The sequence below is a fragment of the Camelus dromedarius genome, chromosome 13 (genome assembly GCF_036321535.1).
Source record: "Camelus dromedarius isolate mCamDro1 chromosome 13, mCamDro1.pat, whole genome shotgun sequence".
Taxonomy (NCBI): Eukaryota; Metazoa; Chordata; class Mammalia; order Artiodactyla; family Camelidae; genus Camelus; species Camelus dromedarius.
The window spans coordinates 25426629-25452624 of NC_087448.1; the positions used below are offsets into that span (position 1 = coordinate 25426629).

General features: G+C 32.8%; 1 protein-coding gene across 8 annotated transcripts in view; it reads left to right on the forward strand.

Moving 5' to 3' along the window:
* MYCBP2 (MYC binding protein 2) overlaps nucleotides 1-25996 on the forward strand; it is a 226102-nt gene that overhangs the window by 94330 nt on the left and 105776 nt on the right. For all 8 annotated transcript variants that reach the window (XM_031466155.2, XM_031466152.2, XM_064493060.1 and 5 more), the window contains 13 exons: nucleotides 3272-3444; nucleotides 4332-4457; nucleotides 4545-4672; nucleotides 6692-6783; nucleotides 8778-8912; nucleotides 10295-10378; nucleotides 11556-11652; nucleotides 14233-14425; nucleotides 14932-15206; nucleotides 17935-18156; nucleotides 21197-21388; nucleotides 23461-23667; nucleotides 24701-24832. In XM_031466155.2, coding sequence (XP_031322015.1) covers nucleotides 3272-3444; nucleotides 4332-4457; nucleotides 4545-4672; nucleotides 6692-6783; nucleotides 8778-8912; nucleotides 10295-10378; nucleotides 11556-11652; nucleotides 14233-14425; nucleotides 14932-15206; nucleotides 17935-18156; nucleotides 21197-21388; nucleotides 23461-23667; nucleotides 24701-24832 — 2056 coding nt within the window. The remainder of the gene's footprint in view (nucleotides 1-3271; nucleotides 3445-4331; nucleotides 4458-4544; nucleotides 4673-6691; nucleotides 6784-8777; nucleotides 8913-10294; nucleotides 10379-11555; nucleotides 11653-14232; nucleotides 14426-14931; nucleotides 15207-17934; nucleotides 18157-21196; nucleotides 21389-23460; nucleotides 23668-24700; nucleotides 24833-25996) is intronic.

A 25996-nucleotide genomic window follows, 5' to 3' on the forward strand; every position in this document is an offset into this window, starting at 1 on the left:
AAAAAAGTTTGTTTTATCCATTGCTTACTACTCAGCCAAGATATTGCTAGTATACTGTCCCTGCCCCTACCCCCACCTCAAAAAAAGAAAACCAGCATAAAAAGAAAATGTAAATATACTCTATAGTACAGGATTTCACTGAGGGCAAATGCAATTTGGAAAACAAGCATTGTGCTAGCTGCAAAGTGAGGGAAATGGAAGCTGATCCTGCAACTCGCAGATTAAGTTTCTGGCCTTGGAATGATGCTAAAGTAGGATCAGATAGATAATGCCCCTTTGTCTCCAGGGATAGGCAAGTGTAAATCATCTTTAGAGAAAAGCCCTCCCCCCCCATTTGGACCCATAGGTTTTTAACAAATTAAGTTTCAATCAAATAAGAGCACACAGTCTAAGATTACTTAACATATAAGGAATATCACTGTTAGTGAAATCCAGCAAAAGAACAAGCAACAAGGTCAGTTTCAGACCTTGGAGTTGTCAGAAACATATAAATTAGCTATGTATGAAATATTTAAAAAGTAAAAGATGGAATCTCCAATTGGGCAAGCAAAAGAGACTTAAATTGAGATTCCAAGTGGTAAGGCATATTTGAGTAACAACCAAACAGAACTTTAACAAATGAAGAATAATTTTTTCAAACAAATGCATGGACAGATCAGGAGATCTGAACAGGAGATTTGAAATTACCCAAAAGGCCACAGTGACAAGAATATAAAAATATGAAAGTTAAGAGGTTTGAAGAATATAATGAGATCTCATAGACATCCAAGAAGGAAATATTAGAGAGTAGAGAAAATAGCAGAGAAGCAATATTTGAAGAAATAGTGCCTAGGAATTTTCCAAAACCAAAAAATGATTTGAATCCATAGATACTAGTAATTATGTATTTCCATCATCTACAATCAAGATACATTGTAATGAAATTATAGAAAACAAAAGACCAAGAGAAAAGAATGATCACCTGTAAAAGAGCAACACTTAGATTGATAGATTAAATTAAAAAGCAATAATCCAATAATGTTAAAGCTACTACTTATAGCAACTACTTTCATAGAATTTATTCTGTGCCAAGTATTACTTTTAAGTGTTTTTTAAAAATAATTTAAAATTTTTTAATTGTAGTAAAAAACATAAAATTTTCCATCTTAACCATTTTTAGGTATACAGTTCAGTGGTATTAAGTATAGTTACATTGTTGTACATTAGATCTCCAGAATGTTTTCATTTTGCAAAACTGAAACTATATGCAAAGAACAACTCATTTCTCCTCCCTTTCAGCCCCTGATAACCACCATTCTGCTTTCTGTTTCAGTGAAATATCATACATTGTTTGTCATTTTGTGACTAGCTTATTTCACTTAGTATAATGTCCTCAAGGTTCATCCACATTGTAGCTTGTGACAGAATGGATTTCTTTTTTAAATGCTGAATAACATTCCAGTGTATGTTTCTACCACGTTTTGTTCATCCCTTTATGTATCCGTGGGCATTTGGGTTGCTTCCACCTCTTAGCTGTTGTAGATAATGCTGCTATTAATTAATATGAGTGTGCAAATATCTCTTCAAGATCCCGCTTTCAGTTTTTCTGGATATATACAGTGTGATTGCTGGATTTAAAAAATGTGCTTCTTTAAAAAAAAAAAAAAAACAGAAACAGCCATTTGTTATTAGGATTAAACGTGTGATTTGTTCTGCAATGCAGTGTACAATTTTCAGTTTACAGCCAGTTTTCACATGAACAGATTCAAACCATTGCAATACATAGGTGTTCATAAATAAAACTCTGCTCAAACAGGGAGTAACAGACAAGTCAGCAAAGTCTCAGTATTACATAGTCCTCTTCACCAAAGATGAGTCTTTCTGATTTTAGCAATAACTTGATTGGTTCCTTGTAATGCTTTTCATATTTAATAAATTTGGATCACCAAGTGTCATTGAGAAGACCGTCCTTTTTTTTAACATTTTTTATTGATTTATAACAATTTTACAATGTTGTGTCAAATTCCAGTGTAAGAAGACCATCCTTTTAAAACTAATATGAAATAACAGCTATATCTGACATGAATCAAACTTTCTAGGGGAGTAGTGTTTTCTGTGTAGACATACCAGCTGGAAAAAATGAGGATTTGTTCTTCTTTTTCATGTACTCATGTACCTGTGCTTTAGAAGCTATATGAAAGATCATCTATAGCAGCATTTTTTTGTAACGGAAAACTGGTTTTTGTTTTTTGCTATCAGTAATAGAATGCACAAATGGTTGTGGTATAATCACATGAATGAATTTGCAGCCATATGGCACTGTGTAAATACAAATTGTAAGACTATTGTTTGAAGAAAGTAAGCCACAGAAGAATGCAGAGTATGTATCCTGTTCATATACAATTCACAACATGAAATTTAAATAATATACTGTTTTGATACAAATATATGAAAAATCACACAGAAAAGCAAGAAATTAAGAAACTTAAAATTCAGGGTATTATTACCTTTGAAAGGAAAGGAATTGATTAGGGAGAGAGACAGTTACTAGTGTACATTGTGTCTTTATTCTTTATATCTTATCTTAAAAGTATTTTGTTATTGTTCTTTTATGTGTATTCAGTAGTTGATAAAAACAGTTTTTCCAAAAAATTTTAGAATAAAGGAGGTAAAGAAGTGGAGACTGCCTTCTGAGAATTTTGTTATGAAATAGATAAAAGAAATGAGATAATGGCAGGAGGGCATTCTGGCTTCCTTCTGGTTTTTGTGATGCTCTGCTGTGTATTAGTAGGTTGAGCATCTGCATACATTCCCTTTGTGCTTCCTTTCTAAGCACAGCCTTCCACATCCTTTGCCCACCTTAGGTATTGGATTGATTATCTCTTATTGGCTTGCAGGAGTAGAAGACTACACTGTGGCTATTGTTGTTTTGTCTCATATGGTTGTTTTACATATTTTCTTTTGACTTACTCTTTGTCTTTAAGCTTTTTAATAGAGTGTTGTACAAAAGCTTCATGTTTGTAAGTACACATTAGACTGTAAGGTAAACTGTTGCTCTATTATTTATGAAGTAATGTGATCTATATTGCTGTTTTGTTCAACTTATGTCACTTATAGTGACATAAATCATTTTATTTTGTTTGTTTAGCTCAGGTATTGAAAATAATGAACTACATTTTGTCCTGTTTAAGCTGACTGTATTATTCTCTTTGTATCATCATTTATACTTAAGAATTTTTTTTTTTAACTGAAACTATATGTTGAGTGCTGTAATCATTCTCTTTCTTGAAAGGTTTCGACCAAACACTAGAGAGCTGTGGTGTTACAATGCAGTGGTTGCTGACGCCCGATTTCCCTCTGCAGCAGACATGCAGTCCCGATGTAGTATTCTGAGTCCTGAACTTGCCTTACCAACAGGATCAAGGGCTCTCACCACCCGGTCTCATGCAGCTTTGCACATTCTAGGTAGGGTTGGTATTTGATGATCAGCTAATTTTCATTAATGTGTGCAGAGGATTTTTTTTTAAGAGTATTTATGTTTGTATATCATTCTGTCATATTTGTTAAACAATAATGTGCTAGGTGCAAAATAAATTAAATCCTCCAACTTTAAGAGGTTTATCCTACAGAAAACAGTTTATCAGACTTCTACCAACACCATGGAAGAGTCGTATATGCCCAGATATAAAGCAGCCCTGAATGCAATTTTCCTAATAGGTAGATCTTTTAATGTTTTTGCTTAACTTGAATATATAAACTTTAGAGATGTAGGTTGAATAGTCAAATGTATAATTATAATATTTAATTGTTTTCATTATTTAAAATAAATTCTGTAAAATATTACATGAATTTTATAGTTACCACTTCTATTTCTTCTTACATAGCAGTTTCCCACAGCACGTCAACTTCACTTCTAATTAATTTGAGATAGAGCACTTTCACAATGTCTGGTAACCATTGTAAACATCTAGAACTAGCCTTGATTAAAGTTATCTCAGGCTATTCTGTCTTCTGCAATTAGTACTTCAAGAATCAACCTAAAGTAATTCAGAGAGTTTGATAAAATGAAGAACTTTGTAAGGACTCGAAGATTAAGCGATTGTAACTTTTCAGTTAGATAGTTTTGCACAAAACATTGTCATTTAGTATATGTTTAAATATGATAATTACCCAGGCAGAGGAGAATTTTTATTGGTTGTATCTTCCATGAAATGTTATTTAAAGCTTGTAGTAAATTTGCTGAGCACATTCAGAGTCTATTGTTTGAATTTATCCCCTACAGCATCTCATATTATCAATATTAGGGGAAATTTTAAGTTGAAGGAGTTGAATTTTTGTTTGTTTGCTTTTAGGTTGTCTTGATACCTTGGCAGCTATGCAGGATTTAAAAATGGGTGTTGCAAGTACAGAGGAGGAAACTCAAGCAGTAATGAAGGTTTATTCCAAAGAAGATTATAGTGTAGTAAACAGGTTTGAAAGTATGTATATTTATGTTTGGAAAATGTTGTCTTATGAATGAAATATATGGATATTTTAAAACATAAATTATCATTTGCATCTTTTAGGTCACGGAGGTGGCTGGGGTTACTCTGCTCATTCAGTAGAAGCTATACGTTTTAGTGCTGACACGGATATTTTACTTGGTGGTCTTGGTCTGTTTGGAGGTAGAGGAGAATATACTGCTAAAATTAAGGTAAGCAGTTCATTGACACTGTTGCCCTTTTTCTTTGAAGATAACAATTTCGACTTAGCTTATTATTTTATAGAATGCCTCCTTCTAAAAAGGACTTGCAGAAATGTTGCTAAGATCAAATATAGTAATAATAAGTCATTAACTCATTTAAAAATTTAAAGTGAATGAAAAAGGGAGTAAAATGAATAGAAAACGATTTTTCAATAATTTTAGATTGAAAGAGGCTGTAACAGTCAATCTCAATCCTTTGTGCTGAACTTCCTAGTAGTCTGGATACAGCTGTATCTAAGTGCCTGCTTTCTTGTAGCCATTTTAATGACAAGATGCAGGGGCATTTTAATACAGCTTTTAAAGTTTTTAGCATTTTTTATGCCAAATCCTATGTAAACAGACATTATCACCATAGGAGTGAGGATGAGGGATGAAGTGAGTAAAGGGATGGATTCCATCGGGTAGACAAACTAAAAACAATCAGAAATCATGGGTTTACTGCACTGTTCATCTCAGAAAGGGCCAGCAATTATACTAAGCAAAGGATATGTTCATTCTTTGAAAATTCACTAATAGCTTGAATGTTCTATTGTCAAATTATCTGATTTTGTTCTTTAAGTAGAGGGGAAAACTAGTTTATGCCTTAATATCAATAAGTCTTCATAAGAAATTCTCAATTAAATGCTGCCGTCATCTCAGCCTTTACCTTCCTTAACCGATTAACATTTAATCCAGTAGAGCACTTCTGTGACGTACTTCCTTCACTTGGCTCCCAAGACATCACATTTCATTTTCCTCCTGTCTCACTGGCTACTCTTCTGGTCTTCTGCTTGGTATTCGTCATCTTCCTGACCTCTAGATGTTACAGTTCCAGAACTCAGTCTTGAACATCTTTTTAAAGTCTCTTCACCCCCATAGTGATCCAGCCTTCTGTCTCTAAGTATTCTTTCTCTGATCACTCTCACACTTAATAGGCCTCCAAAGTCATGTATACTCTGCATCTCCACTTGGATAGCTAACAGGCATCTCGGTTGTAACATATCAAAACTAGGCTTCTGTTGCTTTCTCTAGATGTGTTGTTCTCTTGTCCTTCCCCATCCCAGTTAACTGACTCAAAATAAACTTAATTTCATTCTTCCAGTTGCTCAGGCCCAAAATCTTGGAGTCATCCTTGACTTCCCTCTTTCTTTTGTACCCACATCCACTTCAGCAGCAAATATTGTTAGCTGCACTTTGAAAATAAATCCAGGATATAGCCACTTCTGAAAGCTGCTCCTGGTACCAAGTTGGTCCAAGTCACAGCCACATGGATTATTTAGTTTCCTCTCAATTTGCATCCTGCTTCTGTCCTTGCTCGTTTCAGTCTATTGGCAACACAGCAGTTATTCTCTTAAAATGTATACCAGAGTGTCATTTATTTTCACACTTTTCATGTCTCCTTTTCCTATGCCGTTACTGCTTTGAACTATTTTTTGTTACCTATTATTTTAAGTATCTTTACCTTCTGTTATTCCTCTCTCTCCACAGCTAATATCTTTCTAGCCTCTTTTTTTTTTTTTTTTTTTTTTGGCTAAGTATTTTTCTAAGTGCTCTACAAGCATTATTTAATTCTCACAATTACAGTGAAGCAGGCACTGGTAGTGCCCATCCCCCTTTATGGACGAGGAAACTGGGTCCTGTGTTCTCACAGCCAGTGAGTGTTGAAGCAAAATTCAACCACATCTGAAAGCTCACTTAGTCTTCCTTCAGGTGTTCATATCTGGTACAGAATGTTCTTGAGCGTTTGATATAAATAGATATATAAATAAGAAAAACTGAGATTAATATAGACTGTAAGATATTGTTTATGTTTCTTAATTTAGACATACTGGTTTGTATACTTCACAGAATAACATTTTTTTAAAGCAGGTTCTCTTTTACATTCTATACTGTCCAGCATATATTGGAGATGCAAAATCGTAAACATATTATTCAGCAGACTTACATGACTGAATGACTGGGCATAATATGTTTTTCTCCTTTCCCCAGCTGTTTGAGTTGGGTCCTGATGGAGGAGATCACGAAACTGATGGAGACCTTCTTGCAGAGACTGATGTATTGGCCTATGACTGTGCTGCAAGGTAAAGATTTCTTCATTATTCAATATAATCCATATGTACTTAATATGAAAAATTTATTATACATGATTAAACATAACTTAAAAAGGAAGTTTTAAAAAAATTACTGTTATCAGCAGTGTAAGAAACTAAAGTATCACGTAAGTGTTTCTTTTAACAACACTGTATTAAAATAATAGTATCCTTCATGTTTCTATTTCACAAGATAAATTGACTGTTTCTACCTTGAAGATGGAAAAGTACATATATTTGCACACTTCTATTTTTATGTATCACTTGGAGAACACCTAATATGCTAGTGTTCTAGTGATGGGATGCAAGTATTTACTTCTGGTGACATTATGTATATTGAGTTGAATAGTCATAGCGGGCCATAATTCACAGCACCTGTATACTCTTACACTATGTCTGTTCTATATGCTTGATTGTAACACTTGGAGAGGTAGCCAGCTTTACTGAAACCTCTTAGGAGGTAACCAGAATCAGGATGTTTATTTATGAAGTTTCATTAAATAAAAAGAGACTTAGATTTCATCAGTCCTCTCTGTGTAATCCTAAGAATTACCTCAACACTGTGTTATGACAAGTTAGTCAAGTTAGTCATCAGTTAGTCCCTGATTTGAATCAGCAAATATTATGATGAGAAAAAGTAATAAACTGAGCTTCATGATAATAGTGGTACACTGTACTTCCCAACGATAACTGTGTTAAGAAAATCTTGTGGTGTGTATAAGCGTTTTGCTAATGAAATGTGTATTTTCTGAAAATGGTAGTAAGGCACTGAGTTTGCTTTTAACAGATAATTACTTTGGAGAAAAAGTCATAAACCTAAAGAAAATTTTGACTGTTTCTTCACTTTAGACATTAAACAGTATCAGGAGATATTTTTTCAGTAACTTTTTTATGTTATGTACACACAGAGATTAGAGAAATTTCAGGAAATTTAATTAATTTTTAATAAAACCTTAAGATGCCATTGTCAACATTTTTATTTTCAAACATATGTTTATGAGTAAAAAAAAATGCAGTGTATCATTTTGTGTGTAGAGAATCATCTAGATTTTCTTCATTTACCTACTAACAAAGCCCAGATTCCTCAGGCTAGCATTAAAGGACTTCAATAATCCTTCACAACATGTCTTTAAACTTTCTACCTACTGCTCTTCCATGTCTGTCTTAATGCTTCAGCTTAACTGGACACCTTGCCACCCCCAGATCCTGTTTTGTACTTTTATATCTCTGCAGATCCCTCATGACATTCTTCCCCTTCCTCAGCACCCTGCCTTCTCCTCTCCATCCCAGCTACAACCAGTGCAGTCCTTCTACTCTGTTACCTGGAATGTTATAACTTGGGTATATCTTTATCAGATGCCCTCATTTGTATACATGTTTTTTCTTTCCTCCTTATTTAGTAAACTTTTTGTGTAGTTACTGTGTGACAGACCCAATTCCAAACACTTTATCTCAATTCAATTCTCAGAACAATGCTATGAGCTAGGTAATGTTTTTATCCCTATTTTCAGATGAAGAAATTGAGTAGATAAGATAGAGAAGATATAGTAACTTGCCCAATGTCACCTAGCTAGCAAGTCACAAAGCCAGGCCTTGAACTCAGACCATCTGACTCCAGACCTCTCAAAACACTTTAGTTGATTAAATGAGCTTTAAAACTAAAATTCAAACTTTCATTTTTCCAACAAAACTGGAATGATTTTTTTAACAATTTTTAAAAAATTATTTTAATATGAAAGTTTTAGAACATTGAAGCAAGTTTTAGAATTCAAGATGAGGGGGAGGAAGTGTAATGCCATCCCCATAACACAACTAACTATTATTTGTGTTCTTGTTTATACTTTTTAAAATAGAGGGCTTTTAATCTTGTTAAATAAGAATCTTATAATGTATTTCATGTGTTGTTTATAGAGGACTTAAAAAATAAATATATGTAACAGGGAAGTACAAAGGCATTGTCTTTGACACATTAATTTTCCTTTCAGAGAAAAATATGCAATGATGTTTGATGAACCAGTTCTCCTGCAAGCTGGCTGGTGGTATGTGGCCTGGGCTCGAGTGTCAGGACCCAGTAGCGACTGTGGATCTCATGGACAAGCTTCTATTACCACAGATGACGGGTAAGCAGAATGTTTAGGTATTTCTTAAGCAACTCTCATTTTTGTTAGTGGAATATTGTTTTGAAAGCTCAAAGTTCTTTCAGTAAGACAAAAATCTTAGTAAATCTGAAGCATAATATGACCTGCTAAAAATTAAGTTCATATAATCTCATGCCAGATTAAGGTCTAGACACAATGGGGAGATAATAGGACTGCTGTTCTTTGCTCTTGTCAGTTGGTATTTTTCTGTATTTCTGCATGTTACATTCTTTAAAAGCTTATTACCAAATTAGAAGTTATATAGAGGAAAGTGACAAGAATAGTGAGGATTTTGGAAACAAAAAAGGAATATATACTTGCTATAAAATTTGACAGTGCTTATGAAAACACTTTGTGAATTGCAAGGCTTTAATGTTATGAGATGGTATAGTTTTAGTAAAATGTAAGGAGAAATTTCCTGTTTAAATTTCAAGTATCTAGTACTTAAGAGTTTGTGAAATACTTTCAAATATATTCTCATTTGATGCCCTCAACAACTTTGTGAACTTTGTGATTAGCCTCGTTTTTACAGTCAGGGGAATAGAGACAAACGGTGAAATGATTTGCTTCAAGTCAGTTGGCTTCTGTGTTGCAGATCCAAATCTAGATGTAGAGTCTCTTGACTCTAAGCCCAACCTTCTTTATCCTCTGTACTCTGATTCATGTGTTTGTGAGGACCATCATTTATGGGAGAAATTCAGTTTATTCTTTATTATTCTTGAGCATAAACTGAAATGGGTAGAAGTTACATAATAGTATGTTTCATATATAGTTTTGTCCAGCTCAGAACAGAGCTGACCCAAAAAATAGAGCAGACTAATTTCTGAAGTGAATTCTGTGCTCCTGAATGTTCAAGTAGAATGCTGTGGCAAAATTAAGCCTGTTATTGTAATGTATCCTTTTCAGCTTACTCTAAGATTGTAAATTAGAACTGGAGAGACTGCTTTGATCCTGGGGACTGTATGGTTCCTATATATAGTTCTTTCAACCTTGGCATATTACAGCATTTGGATGCTAAAGTTTATGTTGTATCTATTTAAGCAGATTTTAAACTATAAGTTGAAATATTTTGTTAAAAGCTTATTGTTCTGGTTAAAGTTGAGCTGAGGGGCTAGGGATAAGGGGGTCAGCTGCTCCCCTGGGAGCTCCAGATCAAGTTTAATTCTTCCATTTAACCCATTAAGCCATTCAGAGTTAGAACTAAAATCAGAACGATGTTTTTTCACTTGTATTTTTTTCCATAAAAAGTGAATCTCTGTTCATTAACATAAGATTTGGAAACATGATTATTAAATTTTTCATTTCCTTTCATGAATCTTGAATCATGTTGTTTTTGGTTACATTGTTATTTCTTCTTTTCTTAGGGTTGTTTTCCAATTTAAGAGTTCGAAGAAATCAAATAATGGTACAGATGTTAACGCTGGTCAGATACCTCAATTATTATACAGGTATTTAGCATATTTCTAGTTTAATTAACATGTTTTATTCTTTTACTATAATGAGCTAGTAGGATCACTATTAAATATAAGGAAGAAAGTACCTGAAGCATTCAGCAAATCATAATATACCATTAGAAATAGAGCTACATTTAACAAAAACATTTAAGTTTTATATATTCTTAAACTTTTTTAACCTTGAGGTTAATTTTAATAAAATATCACTGATGACTCAGATTATCTATATTTTGCCTATAATGATATTTTAATAACTTATTTTTTAAATCTACTGATTTTCTTAACCAGTTTCAGAATGTTTTTAAACTAATAAAATTTGTCTTAGAAAAATGAAATCTGAGTGCTAGATGGGGACTTCATATATAGACCTGGATGGTTGTTTTATAGATTTAGGTTTGTTGTTGACCTTGTGATGGCATGAATTGGAAAATCCATTATTGCTGAAAAATTCCCACCTTTCATTGAAATATCAAACAGTAACTTGCTCATGTGATAATAGGATTATATTTTAACATTATTTAAGAATTTTAATTACTTCATGGCAATATATGGGACCAATGCCTTTGTGTGTGTCCATCTGTTTCTAGATTACTACAATAATTTTTAGACTAAAGAATTCAAATGGCTATAAATCGTCACTGAAAAATGACATTGTTACTTTAAGTAGTAAAAATCAAAGGAAATACAGTGATTGTACAGAAATACTGTGATTCTCTGTCTTCCATGTCTTTTCTAGTATCTCTTTAAGAATCTTGATGGAATCAACCTCACTTTTCCAAGGGGCAATTTTTATTTATTTTTTATGCAATCTATTATAGTCAGTATTTGTAATGTATGACTTTATGAATGTAATGAGTTGCTTGGATTACTCCTGGGTACAGTGGTTGAGTAACTTTTTAAGAGTAGCATTTAATACTAAGGTTACTAGAGAACATAAGTTACGTATGTTGTCTAGTAAGAGATCTCCTACTACCCAGTCTTACAAAGGTGGGATTTAGATGATGAAGTGCTCAATGCTAACAATTTTGCTTAGCATTGGAAAATGTTTAATAAAAGCCCCATGTTGGGATTTTACCTAACAAAAATATTGAAATGTTTAATTTATTTTGCTATTGCAAAAATGTATATTTGTAAAGAAAAATGTCAACATTAATTTATGTGCTACCTTCAGACTTCCAACAAGTGATGGCAGTGCTTCAAAAGGCAAACAGCAAACCAGTGAACCGGTACACATTTTAAAGAGATCTTTTGCAAGAACTGTCTCGGTGGTAAGCCATTTTAAAATTTTTCAGCTTTTTTTCAGCACTGTCAAATGCTCAGTTGCATTTTGATGTTTAGCACTTAACCACTTTTCTAAAATTTTATCTAAGCATAGCTTTAGGAACTCAGATTTGTTTGTACTAACTTTGACATACGAGGCCAAAGAATATATGCACTTTAAATAATGGGAAAACAGAGATACTGACTGATTTTAACATGACTTGATATTTCTGAAATAAATGGTGGATTTTCTTATAAATCATGTATAAATACATGTGCTGAGGGAGTTAGAAAATGAAGGAAACGTTAAGAGTGATGTTAACAAGAAAGTTACTTTAATCCTAAAGAACTAAGTAGAAGTGTCACATATCTAACTAGGGACTTTGTTGAACTACTTGACCTTCCCCATTCTACAGTTAAAGACATGGTGCTATTGGGGTGACCAGTGTAGAATGGAAGGCCACCAAGATGTAACAGAAATACCATGGTGTTTCAGCTCAGGAGAGTTAAGTTCTTATTCTTTACTTTATTAGTTGAAAATTCTTACGCAGGTTATCAAAATAAACTACATCATAGCATCATTATGAATTTCTAATGAGATATGGTATATAAAAATTCTTTTTAAATTGTAAGGCACTATGTGAATTGATTTATCAATGTAGCTGGTAGTCTGTCATGTTGGTAAAATGCATAGGGAGAATGCCTTTTTTCCCCCTTTTTAAATTAGTTTTTTAAAACCACATAATTAATACATGTCCCTGGTGGGAATAGGGTGGATTAGGGTTAAAACTATACTAAAATTATGTTAAAGGTCTTTTTCTATCACCCTGTTGTACTATATATAACTAGTATTTACATTTTGATATATATCTTTCCAAACTAATTTTTTTACATAAACAAATTTATGAGTCTCTATTTACTTTATGCTATACAACCTAATTGTTTGTTTTTGATCATGCTTTAAGTTCTGCATCTCCTTTTTATAAATTTTATCAAATATACTGCAGACATATTCCATGTTAGTACATTTGGCGTTGGTATCCCACAGAATGGTTGTACTCTTAATTTATCCAAATCTATTCCTATCAAAGGATTCTTTGTTTCTCATATTTTGCTATTACAGTCATCCCTTGATATCCACAGGGGGATTGGTTCCAGGACCCCTTACAGATACCAAAATGCTCAAGTCCATTATATAAAATGGTGTAGTATCTGCATATAACCTACACACACCCTCCCATATACTTTAAATCATCTCCAACTTGCTTATAATAACCAATACAATGTAAATACTATGTAAATAGTTGTAAGTACAATGTACATGCTATGTAAATAGTTACTGGCATGCCATTCATTCAAGTTTTGCTTTTTGGAACTTTCTGGAATTTTTTTCTTTTGCAAATATTTTTGATCCTTGGTTGGTTAAATCCATAGATGGGAAAACTGAATACAAAGGATCAGCTATATATCTATATACATATGTATGTGTCTTTGATACTTACGTACTTCTGTGCATATTTCTGCTGGATGTAGGATCATGTAAATTTTGATGCGCCATGTCAAATTGATCTTCCAACAGAATATGCTTTGAGTAAGAGACTCTACAAGCTTTGACTCCTTGGTACCTTGGCATCCTTTTAGTGTTAAGATCAGTTTGGTATCTTTTGAACCCAATAAGTATCTTTGCCTCTGTTGTGTCTTTTTCAGTGATCTATTTTTTTTTCTGTGCATAGTTATTCTCTTATATTTATGTCTAAGTGGTTTTGTGGTCATTGGGTTATTGTAATCTTTATGTAAGAAACTTACTCAATCATTTCTTTAAAAAGTTAAACTAAACTCTTATTCTTGGTATTGCTATAACCAGAGGACTGGAATTTGCTGGATATGAGGGGAAAAGTGCTTGGCTTTGAGTTTCAACTAGTATCTATCATCCATGTAAGCATGGCAAAACCAACAGGCCAACTATAACAGCATGGGATGTTCACCATCCTAAACTCATATTCCAGAATCTTTGAAAATTCAAATAATAATTTTTCAGTATTTTCTATTCAATTTTTATCTTCTAATTTGCTTATCAAGATCTGGCTATAGCTTGTATTATAAAATTAAATATGTAGACATAAAGTAAGTTATCTGTTACTGTCACTGATATCTAATACTAAAATACTTTATCATATTCAAAAATTATTGAAGTGTTTAAAATATTTTTGGTTTATATACATAATACATTTATGATATAGAATTTAATTTTTCTTTAAAGATAAACGTGTATTCATAAGTATTTTTTATTATTGCCTTTATTTATGTGATAAACTAGATAGGTTGATAACAGAGAAACTTTAAAAATGTATTTTAAATAGGTAAATATTGAAGAATACTGTTTCTGAAGATGCCTAACTACTTTACCTTTTTTGTCAAGCTTCAAAGATACTCCTTATTGTAATTTAATGAATGAACTAATAGAATGTCTGTTATTTGGGCTACCAGAACTCAGATGAACTTTTGAAGTAGAATGTCATTTTTCTATTTGATTCAGCCTATGGTATCATTTGAACTAATTGTTATCTATTTTTTATATTCTGGTTTAGGAATGTTTTGAGTCATTGTTGAGTATTCTTCACTGGAGCTGGACCACCTTGGTCTTAGGCGTTGAAGAGCTTAGGGGATTGAAAGGATTCCAGTTTACAGCTACGCTTCTCGATTTAGAGAGACTGCGCTTTGTGGGTACCTGTTGTCTGAGGTTATTGCGTGTCTATACCTGTGAAATTTACCCAGTGTCAGGTATGATGCATTTTTTAAATGACTTTAGTGAGAAAATATTTGAGACATTGAGAAAGTTTGTATAAGGATTACCAGGAGCTGAAGATCCCCAGCTGCCTTTATTTAACCTGCTTCTGACTTGAGGGGAGAAAGTCAGCTTGCTGTGATGCTTATATATTTATATACAAAGAATACACTAGATTGCATGTCATTATGAAAACAAAATGTCATGTTAGGCTAACATTAAGTACTCTAGTAAAGTGTCATTTTAAACAGATTCAGACAAATAGAAATATTTTGAACACATGATTTGGACTTAAATGCTGAAACCAGTGGGGTTTTTTTTTTCCTATTTAGATTTTAAAAAGAAATAACTTTGAACCACACATAATCTCTGTATTGTTTCATTTCTAGATTATGAGTACTTAAGATTTTTAGCCATATAGGAAATTACTTGAATTATATTGGCTGTTTTCATACATATTTATTATTCTATTTAATTAGCAATGTGTTTTGTTCTCTTAAAGCTACAGGAAAAGCAGTTGTAGAAGAAACTAGCAAGTTAGCAGAATGTATTGGAAAAACCAGAACCTTGTTAAGAAAAATTTTGTCGGAAGGAGTTGATCACTGCATGGTGAAGCTGGATAATGATCCCCAGGGATATCTCAGTCAACCCTTGAGTCTCCTAGAAGCTGTCCTTCAGGAGTGTCACAATACCTTTACTGCCTGTTTTCATTCTTTCTACCCAACTCCTGCCTTACAGTGGGCTTGCCTTTGTGATCTGCTGAATTGTTTGGATCAGGTAATTTAAGTTTGAAAAATGTTAGTTGAAAATATGACGTATTACTTAATACTCTTCAAGAAAATATACTGCAGTTGCCTGAATTTCCTAAGTTTTATAAAAGATGAATTAAGAAATCAGTTTGGTGTATGTGACATAAATAATCAAAGTTAAAATTTTTTTTTCTGTTTGCTGTATCATTTCTTAGTTATAAAATTGGCAGGCACATTGTGCAGCTGCTGGGTTGCTCTTTGAGTCTATATGAGTGTGTGTGTGTATGTGTGTGTGTGTGTGTGTGTATTAGAGAAGGAAAGAACAGTAGTGAGTGAGTATCTGAGAGCAAGGACAGCTCGTGGTAGCCCCTGCCACTCCCATATCTGCAGCACAGGCAGGAGAGAGAGCTGTAAATGAATTTGCATGCTGACATCATGCATTCACTCGCCAGGAAACTGCAACCCTCATAAATGTGTATGCCCCAAATCACAGTTTCAAAACATCTGCACAAAATACTGACAGAACTAAAGGGAGAAGTAGACAAATTCATATTGATAGTGTTGATAGTTGGGGACTTCAGTGCTTCTCTTTTCGGTAATTGGTAGAACAGCTAGACAGAAAGAATCGGTCAGGATACAGAAGATTTGAACAACACTGTCCACCACCTTGGCCTCACTGGCATTTATAGAACGAAATGTGCAAGTGCAGTATCCATACTCTTGTCAAGTATACATATGACGTTCACAAAGGTAGATCAGATGCTGGGCCATAAAATGAGTCTTAGTAAATTTCACAAGATAAAAATCTTAAAGTTTTTTTGGACCTCAATAGAATTAAATTAGAAATTAATAGCAAAATATATCAAGGAAAACACCAAATATTTGGAAAATAAACTCTCTGAGTAAACAGTGAATCAAAGAAGGAATCCAAAGGAAATTAGAAATTTTTTTACACTGAAGATAAAATATAACATACCAAAATAGGTGAGAAGTTGCTAATGTGTTGCTTAGAGAAAAATTCAGACTTTTAAATGGTTATACTGACAAAGAAGAATGGTTTAAAATTGGCAATCTAGGTTTCTACCTTAAGAAGCCAGAAAGAAGAGCAAATCAAATCCAAAGTAAGAAGAAAGTCATAAAGATAAGGGAAGGAAATAATAAATATAAGAGAAGAAATCAATGAACTAGAAAATAGAGAAAATTAATGAAGTCAAAAATTGGTTCTCTGAAAAATAAAACAAAATTTTAAAACTCCTAGCAAGTCTGATTGAGGTGGAAGAGAGCAAGAAGAAACATAAAATACCATTAAGGAATATCACTTTAGATCCTACAGATATTAAAATGATAATAAGGGAACTTTATGAACAACTTTATAACAATAAATTATAACTTTAGATGAAGTAGACAAATTTCGTGAAAAATACAGCCTAACCAAAAGTGACACAACAAGGAATAGAAAAATCTGAATGACCCTATCATATCCATTAAAACAATTGAATTCATTATCAAAAACTTTGCTACAAAGAAAACTCCAGACCCAGATACTGTCATTGGTGAATTCAGTTAAACATATAAGAAAGAAGTGATATCAATTTTTTACAGCCTCTTTCAGAAAATACAGGAGACAAAACTTTCCAACTTAATTTATCATTAGCCTTATCCTGATACCAAAATCTGATAGATATTAAAAGAAAAAATTATTACAGACAAATATTACCCAGAAAGAGAGATGCAGAAGTTCTGGACAATATTATCAAATCAAATCCAACAATATTAAAAAATGTATTATATACCAAGTGGAGTTTATCTTAGAAGTGCAAGGTTAGTTTAACCCTTAAGATCAATGTAATTGATATTTGTATATTGTTATTTTATTCTTAGGAGAAAGGAGGTAATAGGGTTTTTATTTATTTACTTATTTTTAATGGAGGGACTGGGGATTGAACCCAGGACCTTGTGCTTGCTAGGCACATTCTCTATCACTGAACTATACCCTCTTCCCCAATGTAATTGATATTTGAATTGATACTACAACTATATTTCCTTTCAATAGATGTAGAAAAAGCATCTGATAAAATTAGTACTTAGTAATGAAAACTCAGCAAACTAGGACTTAAGGAAAATTTCTCAATCTGATAAAGGATACCTACCAAAAACATCTACAGCTAACATACTTATGGTGAAATATTGATTGTTCCTCTAAGTTTGGGAACAAGGCACAAGATAAACTGTATGATGTGATGACAATTTTGTGACCTTAGTAAAATGTTACTATAGTAGCATAATAACATTATGCTACATTGACCTGAGAAAAATGTCATAGTAGCACAGATTACAATTTAAATCATTTATTTATTAGTGCTTATTACTGGAAATGACTTTGATATATAGTAATTGGGGCCTTTTTGATACCTTTCTTGGAGAATAGTGCTAGAAAAGAATGTGAGTCTCAGGATATGTAAACACATAAAGAGTACAAGAAGCTGATTTTCCTTGACCATATTTAATAATTTACCAGCTTCATTGGGTGGTAACTTAAACAATTGTGTTTTAAAGTGTTGATATAATACTTTTTTTTAATTGTGTTATAGTCAGTGATATAATACTATCTTATAACAAGACAATCGTTACCGGTAACTGAGTGCTAGAAGATTTGTGTATGATTTAAAAGGTTGTGTACCTTTTATATATCCAGAAACTTGGATTATACTGATGCAGTATTTCTTTGGTGGGGTGCATATTTTTGTTTTTAAAAGGATATCCAGGAGGCAAACTTCAAGACATCAAGTAGCCGACTCCTTGCAGCTGTGATGTCAGCTCTGTGTCACACCTCTGTTAAGCTGACGTCTATCTTCCCTATTGCGTATGATGGAGAAGTACTACTACGATCAATTGTCAAACAAGTTAGCACAGAGAATGACTCAACACTGGTTCACCGCTTTCCTCTTTTGGTGGCACATATGGAAAAACTCAGCCAGGTGAGTCTCCTGAAAAATCTTTTATATTGAAACAATAAAACCATAATTGGAGACGTATTTATCTTGGTGCTTTTTCTTCTGTATCAGTAAGTATATTTACCAAATAATTATGAGTTTTATAAGAAGAACTAAACTTAAGAAAAAAAATTTTCTCATGTTTACCTATAAGTGAACAATCTTTTTTCTCTAATTTTTAATTTTGATAGATCCCTAATCTGTAAAAAACTTGAGAGAGTTATGTAATGAATTCCTGTATTTTGTGTTTTGCTGAACCATGTAAAAGTTGCAGATACTATGAGCAAACTTTTATATTCTAATACAGTATTTTAGATTGCCAAGATAGAATTTTGGGAAAATAAATAATTTTTAAAACTTTTTTCCTATAACGTTTTGGTATATTAGAGTAAGCATTATGAAACAATAGTCATAGAGAACATTCTTTAGTAACTGCTTCTGATTTTTTAGAAAACACTATGGAGAAAAATTAACTTAAATACATATGAAATTCATATATAATTACTACCAAGTTAATGAGGAGTAATCTTTAAAATAAAAGCAAAAAAAGGAATAGAAAATAGAAGTTATCCTAATTATTATACAGTAGCAATTTTCTGTTGACTGAAGCAATAGAAAAATTCTGAGAAAAATTTCAATGACATATAGATACAAAAAAAGACAATAGTGGAAAAGGAATACAATTTTCAGAGTTAATATATCGTTGTAGGATCCCAGCAGAAATCATAACAATAAATTTAAGAAGGACTTTAGAGAATAAGCCAGCATGGGAAAAATTTCAGCCTTACTAGTAATTAAATGTGGATGAAAGTTCTATTCAGATATCAATTTATATGTAAAAAATTAGGAAAAATAAATTCTTAAATATTAAAAATCATTTTTGAGAATTAATATTTGGTAATTATTTAAATTAATAGTTATATATTTGTGTGTCTGTAATAGCATTCTGTGAAGATATATCCTGGTTAGTGTATATTCTTCTACCCTTTTTTTAATGGACAGTGTATAATTATACCACTTGGGTGTAGCATAATTTAGTCAATTAGTCTTTTTTATATACATATAAAATATAGGTGGATGGAAGATTACACACATATATACATATATGCAGATTTTTCCCAGGATTTTAGTACTTTAAAGAATGGTGCTGAAAATATCGTTGACTAAATTTTTTTGCATATACATGATGATTTTTCCAGAATAAATCTTCAGGAGTGGAAAAATTCTAAAGTCAAAGGAAAATAGGTTAAGACTTGACCAAAAATTTCCAAAATGCTCTCCAGAAGGCTCGTGTCAGCTTGCATTCCCCACTACTAGTGAAGAAGAGTTCCTTTTTCTAAAATTTTAGTGGCCAGTGATGTGCTTTTACACACACACACACACACACACACACACACACATATATTTATTTTTTGGTCCTCCAACTAAAACACATTGACACTCAACTTCATTTTAAGATGTTATGTGAAGTTTCTTGTATTAATCTTGTTAATTATTAATTAGAAACTAAGTGGACATTACTAAATAAATACACCACCCATCCCCCACGCTTTACTTCCCAAATAAAGCCCTTCCAGATTACTGATTATGGAGTACAGTTGGAGATAGAGTTTCACCCAAAGCTAATTTTCTGAGATGTTCCAAAAAGTAAAGTTTCTGGAGAATGAAAGTGATGTAAGGGATAAAAGAATTATAATTTTTACACAATTAAGAATTGATTATTTTAAAGCCAGGAAAACTAATTACATAAGATATTGACCTAAATGTTACGGCAATATTATTCAAAGATAGTAGAAATAACTTAAAGGTGAAAGATTATCTCCAAGTGACTTTTATTTTCAGCCTAAGATTGGACATTAAGAAAGTATGAAAGATTGTACACATTGTTGAGAGTGATTTATAACAACACTCACGATGATTTTAACTGAAAAGTTACTTAATTTTTTTCTAATGGATTGTAAGTACACTGATTTACAGATTTGATTTGTCTTGGGAGGAATGATTTTAACTTTAAGACCTTTTTTTCAGTGTGAAAGTTTATGACTTTATGAAATCTGTTGAATTTACAGTGTCTTGTGATGCAATATTGAATGTAAGTATTGTGGAAGAACTTGCTTGCTCAGGGGGCAGCAACGTGTTTTTGATAACATAATCATAGCAAATGGTTCCCCTGATTTTATAGATGAGGTTGAAGCACTCTGAAAAAACTGGAACTGGATCTCAAATTGTTGACTCCCTAGTCCACAGGACAGCTGAAAGGGTCGTTGTCACAACTGACCCCTTGATAAAATTGAATGACTCTTTCCCTCCGTTCACAGGGGGCCAAACAATATCAAGGATAGTAAAAGAGATAAATAATGTTCGTGCTGAGTATCAATTAAATTACTTATCTTTCCCCTTTTTTGTCTCGAAAAAAAAAGTATTTTCCCATTGGTCTTTAATGGGACTCTGTAATTTCTTATCTTGAAAGTTTTTTATTGATAGGGGTTGGAATTTCTTATCTTCACTTATGAAACCAAGTACAATAGGAATTGTAAAACTGCACAGGAATATGTGTTATAGAATTCCATATTTTTATTACATCCATGACCAGAAAGAATTTTATTGGAAAATAGATTTGTATTGACTATTTCTCAGTTGCTTTGCTTTTTAAAAAAAACCAGAAATAATTATCTGTTTTGAATCTTGTTTTATAGAAAAAGCTTTTTAGTTTTTTTCCTGCTATACACAATTGTTATTGAAAAGTTACATAAGACAGTAAATAAAAATGACTCAAGGTTAATAAAAACACAGACACCTTGTGAATGTGTAGTACATTTTTGCTACGCAGAGACTAATAACTTAAAAAAGAACTTCCAAGTGAAGTCGATTCTCCACATACAAGATATACGTGGATAGATATACAGCACAGGCTCAAGTCTGAATTTTAAAGGTGTCATCTAGAAAGGTAAGATTTTGCAGTTGAGTACTTATGTGAAGGAAAATAAAGTGGTATCTTAGAGGTTTTTCTTTTCATGTGTCATAGAATGAAGAGAATATCTCGGGGATGACGAGCTTCCGTGAAGTTTTGGAGAAGATGCTGGTCATTGTCGTGCTCCCAGTCAGGAACAGTCTGCGGAGAGAACATGAGCTTTTCTCCTCCCACCTGGTCTCCAACACCTGCGGGTTACTGGCCAGCATTGTCAGCGAGCTGACGGCGTCGGCCCTGGGGTCTGAGGTGATGTTACATTTTCATACTGGATCATTAACACATGTTTAAGCTTTCCACGTTGTTTCTTTTTTCATATATTTTGACTTTGTAGAAACTAATTTCAGTCCTACTGTGGGGTTTTGTTTTGTTTTGTTTTGTTTGCTTTTTTCCCCAGACAAAAGACCTTCAAGCTAAATTTTTTTTTTTCTCTCTTCCTTATAGCTCTTCTCTGTTCTTATTTACTTCTTCTTTCTCCCCAGTTTACCCAGAATGTTGCAGTAAAACAAAGTACACATCTTCCTCTATCGCACAACCCACCACCACGTCCTGATAAAAGCAAAAATAGTTTGTATTGCTGGGTAATAAAGTAGGATTGCTAATAATGAACACATGGTGTGGAAAAGGTAGAAGTTCAGATCTTAGCTTTGCTCGCTTAATTGACTCTAGACAAACACATAGATAAAATGGGAATAATAATTTTTATCTCACCTATATCACAAAGTTATTTTTAGTTGTAGTAAGTTAGATAACATAAAATTTACCATTCTAACCATATTTATGTGTACAGTTCAGTGGCATTAAGTACACCCACATTGTTGAACAGCCATTGTCACAGGTTTAAGTTTTTAAAGGATCAAGTATTAATACATTTAAGAAAACCACTTTGAAACATTTTAAAGTGCCTTTACATTTTTGTAATTATTTTTCACCATTTCATTACCCTGCTCACTGTTTTATAATTTATCTAAACATTTTGACTGAATTTGGTGAATGTTCCTATTTTTTTCCTAAAAAAGTAGGCGTAGATTTGTTGTGAAGATCATGTCATAATGTGAAATACCTTTATCATTCAAATTAATGTTTAATAACCAGCTTGTGCTCAGTGGCCCCAGATCTCTCCTTTCTTTCCAAAGAACATCTTTTTTTCTATTTCCCTTCAATAATTCCTGTTCTTTGCTTTTTCTTACTTAAAGTTTTATTTCAGAAGCTATTCTAAATTAAATTCAGCCTACATACTACTGATTCATAGTGAGAGATTAGCCTTAGGATTTCTGAATAATTACACATGCACCTGAGCAGATTTTCGCATCTCATCCTGGCCTAGGAGGTCCCTGAAGCCCTTGTCAGAACATTTTAATTTTTTTTTTCATTTATTCAGTCAGCCTATAGTATGTTTTCTTTCTGTACTAGATTCTGGAGAAAAAAGTCTATAATGCATAGGTCCCCCCCAGAAGGTTACTATCTAGCTGTGAACTTATTTTTCTAATGAAAAGGAATGCCCACAATTTCAGGTGCCTAATATATAACCTTGGGAGTGTCTAAAGGTCCTGATTTAGATATCTGTATTTCTTTCTTTCCCAGAGGAGTTTGTAATTCTTGCTAGAATCATAAATTTCCATTTTTTACCTCTTGTAGATCTTCCTAACTTCTGCATCCAGCTTAGATCAGAAGTGGGCTCTATAATTTAGAAGAGTGGTTTCCAACCAAAATCAGTGCTCTGATCCTGTCTAATCAGTTTGTAATTAATGAGGTTGTGTGTGTATTTGTGTATATATTTTTTTTTCAAATATTGACTGCCAAGTTATCATAATATACATTCGTGGTATTCAAACTTAGGGCCCAGAACACTTTTTGCAATGCAGTCTTAACTTGAAAACTCCCAGATGAAAGAAGGGATGGTCTGACTGAAGAGAGGAACCTTCAGTCTATGTGTCCATAGTTCCTGGAGTTCTCTGCAGCATGGTTTGGAAACAATTGGTCTGTAAGATATTGATGAAATTTTTGGTATCTCTTTGCAAAGTGAGTGATAATTCATATATTATGACTGTGATAACTTAATAAGGTTATAGTTCTGACATAAATTATGTGAAATGTATAGTGTAATATGATTAAAAATACTGTCATGTGATACTGATTTGTGAATTTAGAATAGTAAGATTAGATTTTATTTTTGGTTAATCTCTTATTGGACTATGCCGTTAGGAAGGTTTAAACCCACTTCTTAAAGGTAGGTTATTTTGTTGATGATCTTAGAAACTTTTGGATAGTTTTGTTAAGGATATATTATTAATGCTCAGAATTGCTTTTGTTCTTTATAGATTGATGGACTTAATTCTCTCCACTCCGTTAAAGCCAGTGCTAACCGATTCACAAAAACAAGTCAGGGGAGAAGTTGGAACACTGGGAATGGGTCCCCAGATGCAATCTGTTTTTCAGTAGACAAACCTGGAATAGTTGTCGTTGGTTTTTCGGTCTATGGAGGAGGTGGAATTCATGAATATGAATTAGAAGTGTTGGTTGATGATGTAAGTACCACTCTTACAGTGTTCATCTTGCTGTGTGAGTTGTGTGTCAGGACAGATCATCATTATCCAAGGACGATGGTTCACATCTTTGAGGGTTTAACAGATTGGTCATAGATGGACGACATTAGAGAAATTGAAAGGGAGCAATTCTAAATGGTTGCTTGTGTGCCATTTTGGATCACTCCTGCCTCATATTTTTTGTACTTCCAGGGAAGATTTTAAATGAAAAAACTAGAAATTATATAGCTAAACCTATGATTATAAATCTTGAGTAATTTTTTTGCTATTGTAATATTTCAAGAAATAAGAACAATATTTAGACTGATATTACCTGCATCAATGATTAAGCAATTTTGTCAGAGTGCTAATGGATGATTCCTAGTAGAGGTGATATTTTGTTGATTGATATAGCTGTATCTTGCTATATTCTCTACAAATTGTTTTACTTTATTCTTTAGTTTTTTTGTTTTGGAGGGGGTAGGTAATTAGGTTTATTTATTTATTTGTTTTTAGAGGAGGTGCTGGGGATTGAACCCAGGACCTCGTGCATGCTAAGCATGTGCTCTAGTGCTTGAGCCATATCCTACCCCCCTACACATTGTTTAAAGTGCGTGAGTTTTCACAAGGTTTTATTAAAATGAGACAGAGAGGTAATGTGTAAATCATTTGCTAATAAATAACAATCTAGCTGTATCTTGATTCTTTGAGCAATTAGTTTAAATTAATTATTTCCCTACTTTATTAGGCTCTATAATTAAATATAGCATTCTTATGAAGAAGGGAGAATCATTTTAAGACAGGTGAGGAAAGCCTGTTTATATGATTTAAGTTGTGGACTTCTCAGAAAATCAGATAAAAATGAATAGTTTAGAGAACGAAAAATGTTTTCTTCAGTGTGTATGGGGAAATGCCAGTGGATAATTTTATATGCAAGGAAATAACTGTTTAAAAACAGTAACTGATTATAAGTCAGAATTGTTCATGTCACAAAATTAAGAGCATGGTGGGTTTTGTTTTATTTTGTTTTAATTAGAGTGAACATGCAGGGGATTCCACTCATTCTCACAGATGGACGTCTCTGGAATTAGTCAAAGGAACTTATACAACAGATGATTCACCCAGTGATATAGCTGAAATCAGACTTGACAAAGTTGTTCCTTTGAAGGTAATTTTAACAGTATGTTTCTTTTGTAAATAGGGTTTATTATTATGTAGTTTACTTTAAAAATAGTGAGAAGTATTCCTTTATATGATCTTTAAATGTTCATAGAGTGCAAACTATATTGCTGATGTTGTACTGTATTATATTCTAGTTTTGCAAAAGATCTCTTAAAGTCTGGTATAGTAGAGAGAAAGTATCCTTAGGTTTTGGAGCCAAACAGACTAGCTTCAGATACCTGCTCTTCCAAATGTTAGCTCTAAGACGTTGGACATTTATGTCATCATTCTACCACTCTAAGACTTATCTTTAGATTGGGAAGGAGAAATACCTCCATTGTAGTGTTGTTCAGAGCAAATTAAGTAAGGGAATAAAGTACTTGCCTCAATGTCTAACACAATATAGAAACTCAGTAATTATTAGATATTAGTTCCTGTCTCTCCTTCTTTTATTATCCCAAAACTCATTTAAAAAACAAGTGATCTTAACAGATAGTTTTAATTATTAAAGTTATTGTCATTTTATATAACTTGTCTAGTAGTAAATAACTAGCAAAACAAATTTCACTTAACACTAAAACAACAATGAATAGAGTAATTCTGAATCCAGCTGTATTAATTTTCATTATACAGCAGAATTTTGGATGAGGTAAGTTCATCAGTGACTTCATCAAAAAGATAAATGATACCCAAAGACAAAAACACTTTCATTATGATGTTTCTGTCATGGATCATTAGGCGCTGGTATCTATGTCTCACGTTTTCTGTATACAGTGAATCCTATTTTGGACGACTTTTCCTCCGGATTTTTTTCCCCCATCTCTATCTGCCTGTCTATTTCTGTCTCTGAATGTCTCTCTTAAAATTACGTTATGTATTTAAAATCTTCTATTATGGCTGATATTCTTTACAGTGTTATTAAGAGCAGGAACTAGAGTCACACTGCCTGTATTCAAATCCTAGTTTCATCACTTATTAGCTGTGTGACTTTGGACAAGTTACTTATCTTCTAGTGCTGCAGATTCCTCATCTGTAAAATAGGGATAATAATGGTACTTACCTTATGAGGTCATTTTAGGGAATAATTTAATTAAATTTAATCACGGAAAGTATTTAGGACAGTTTCTGTCAAGTAATAAACATCAGTAAGTTCATTACCACCCTCTTTGAT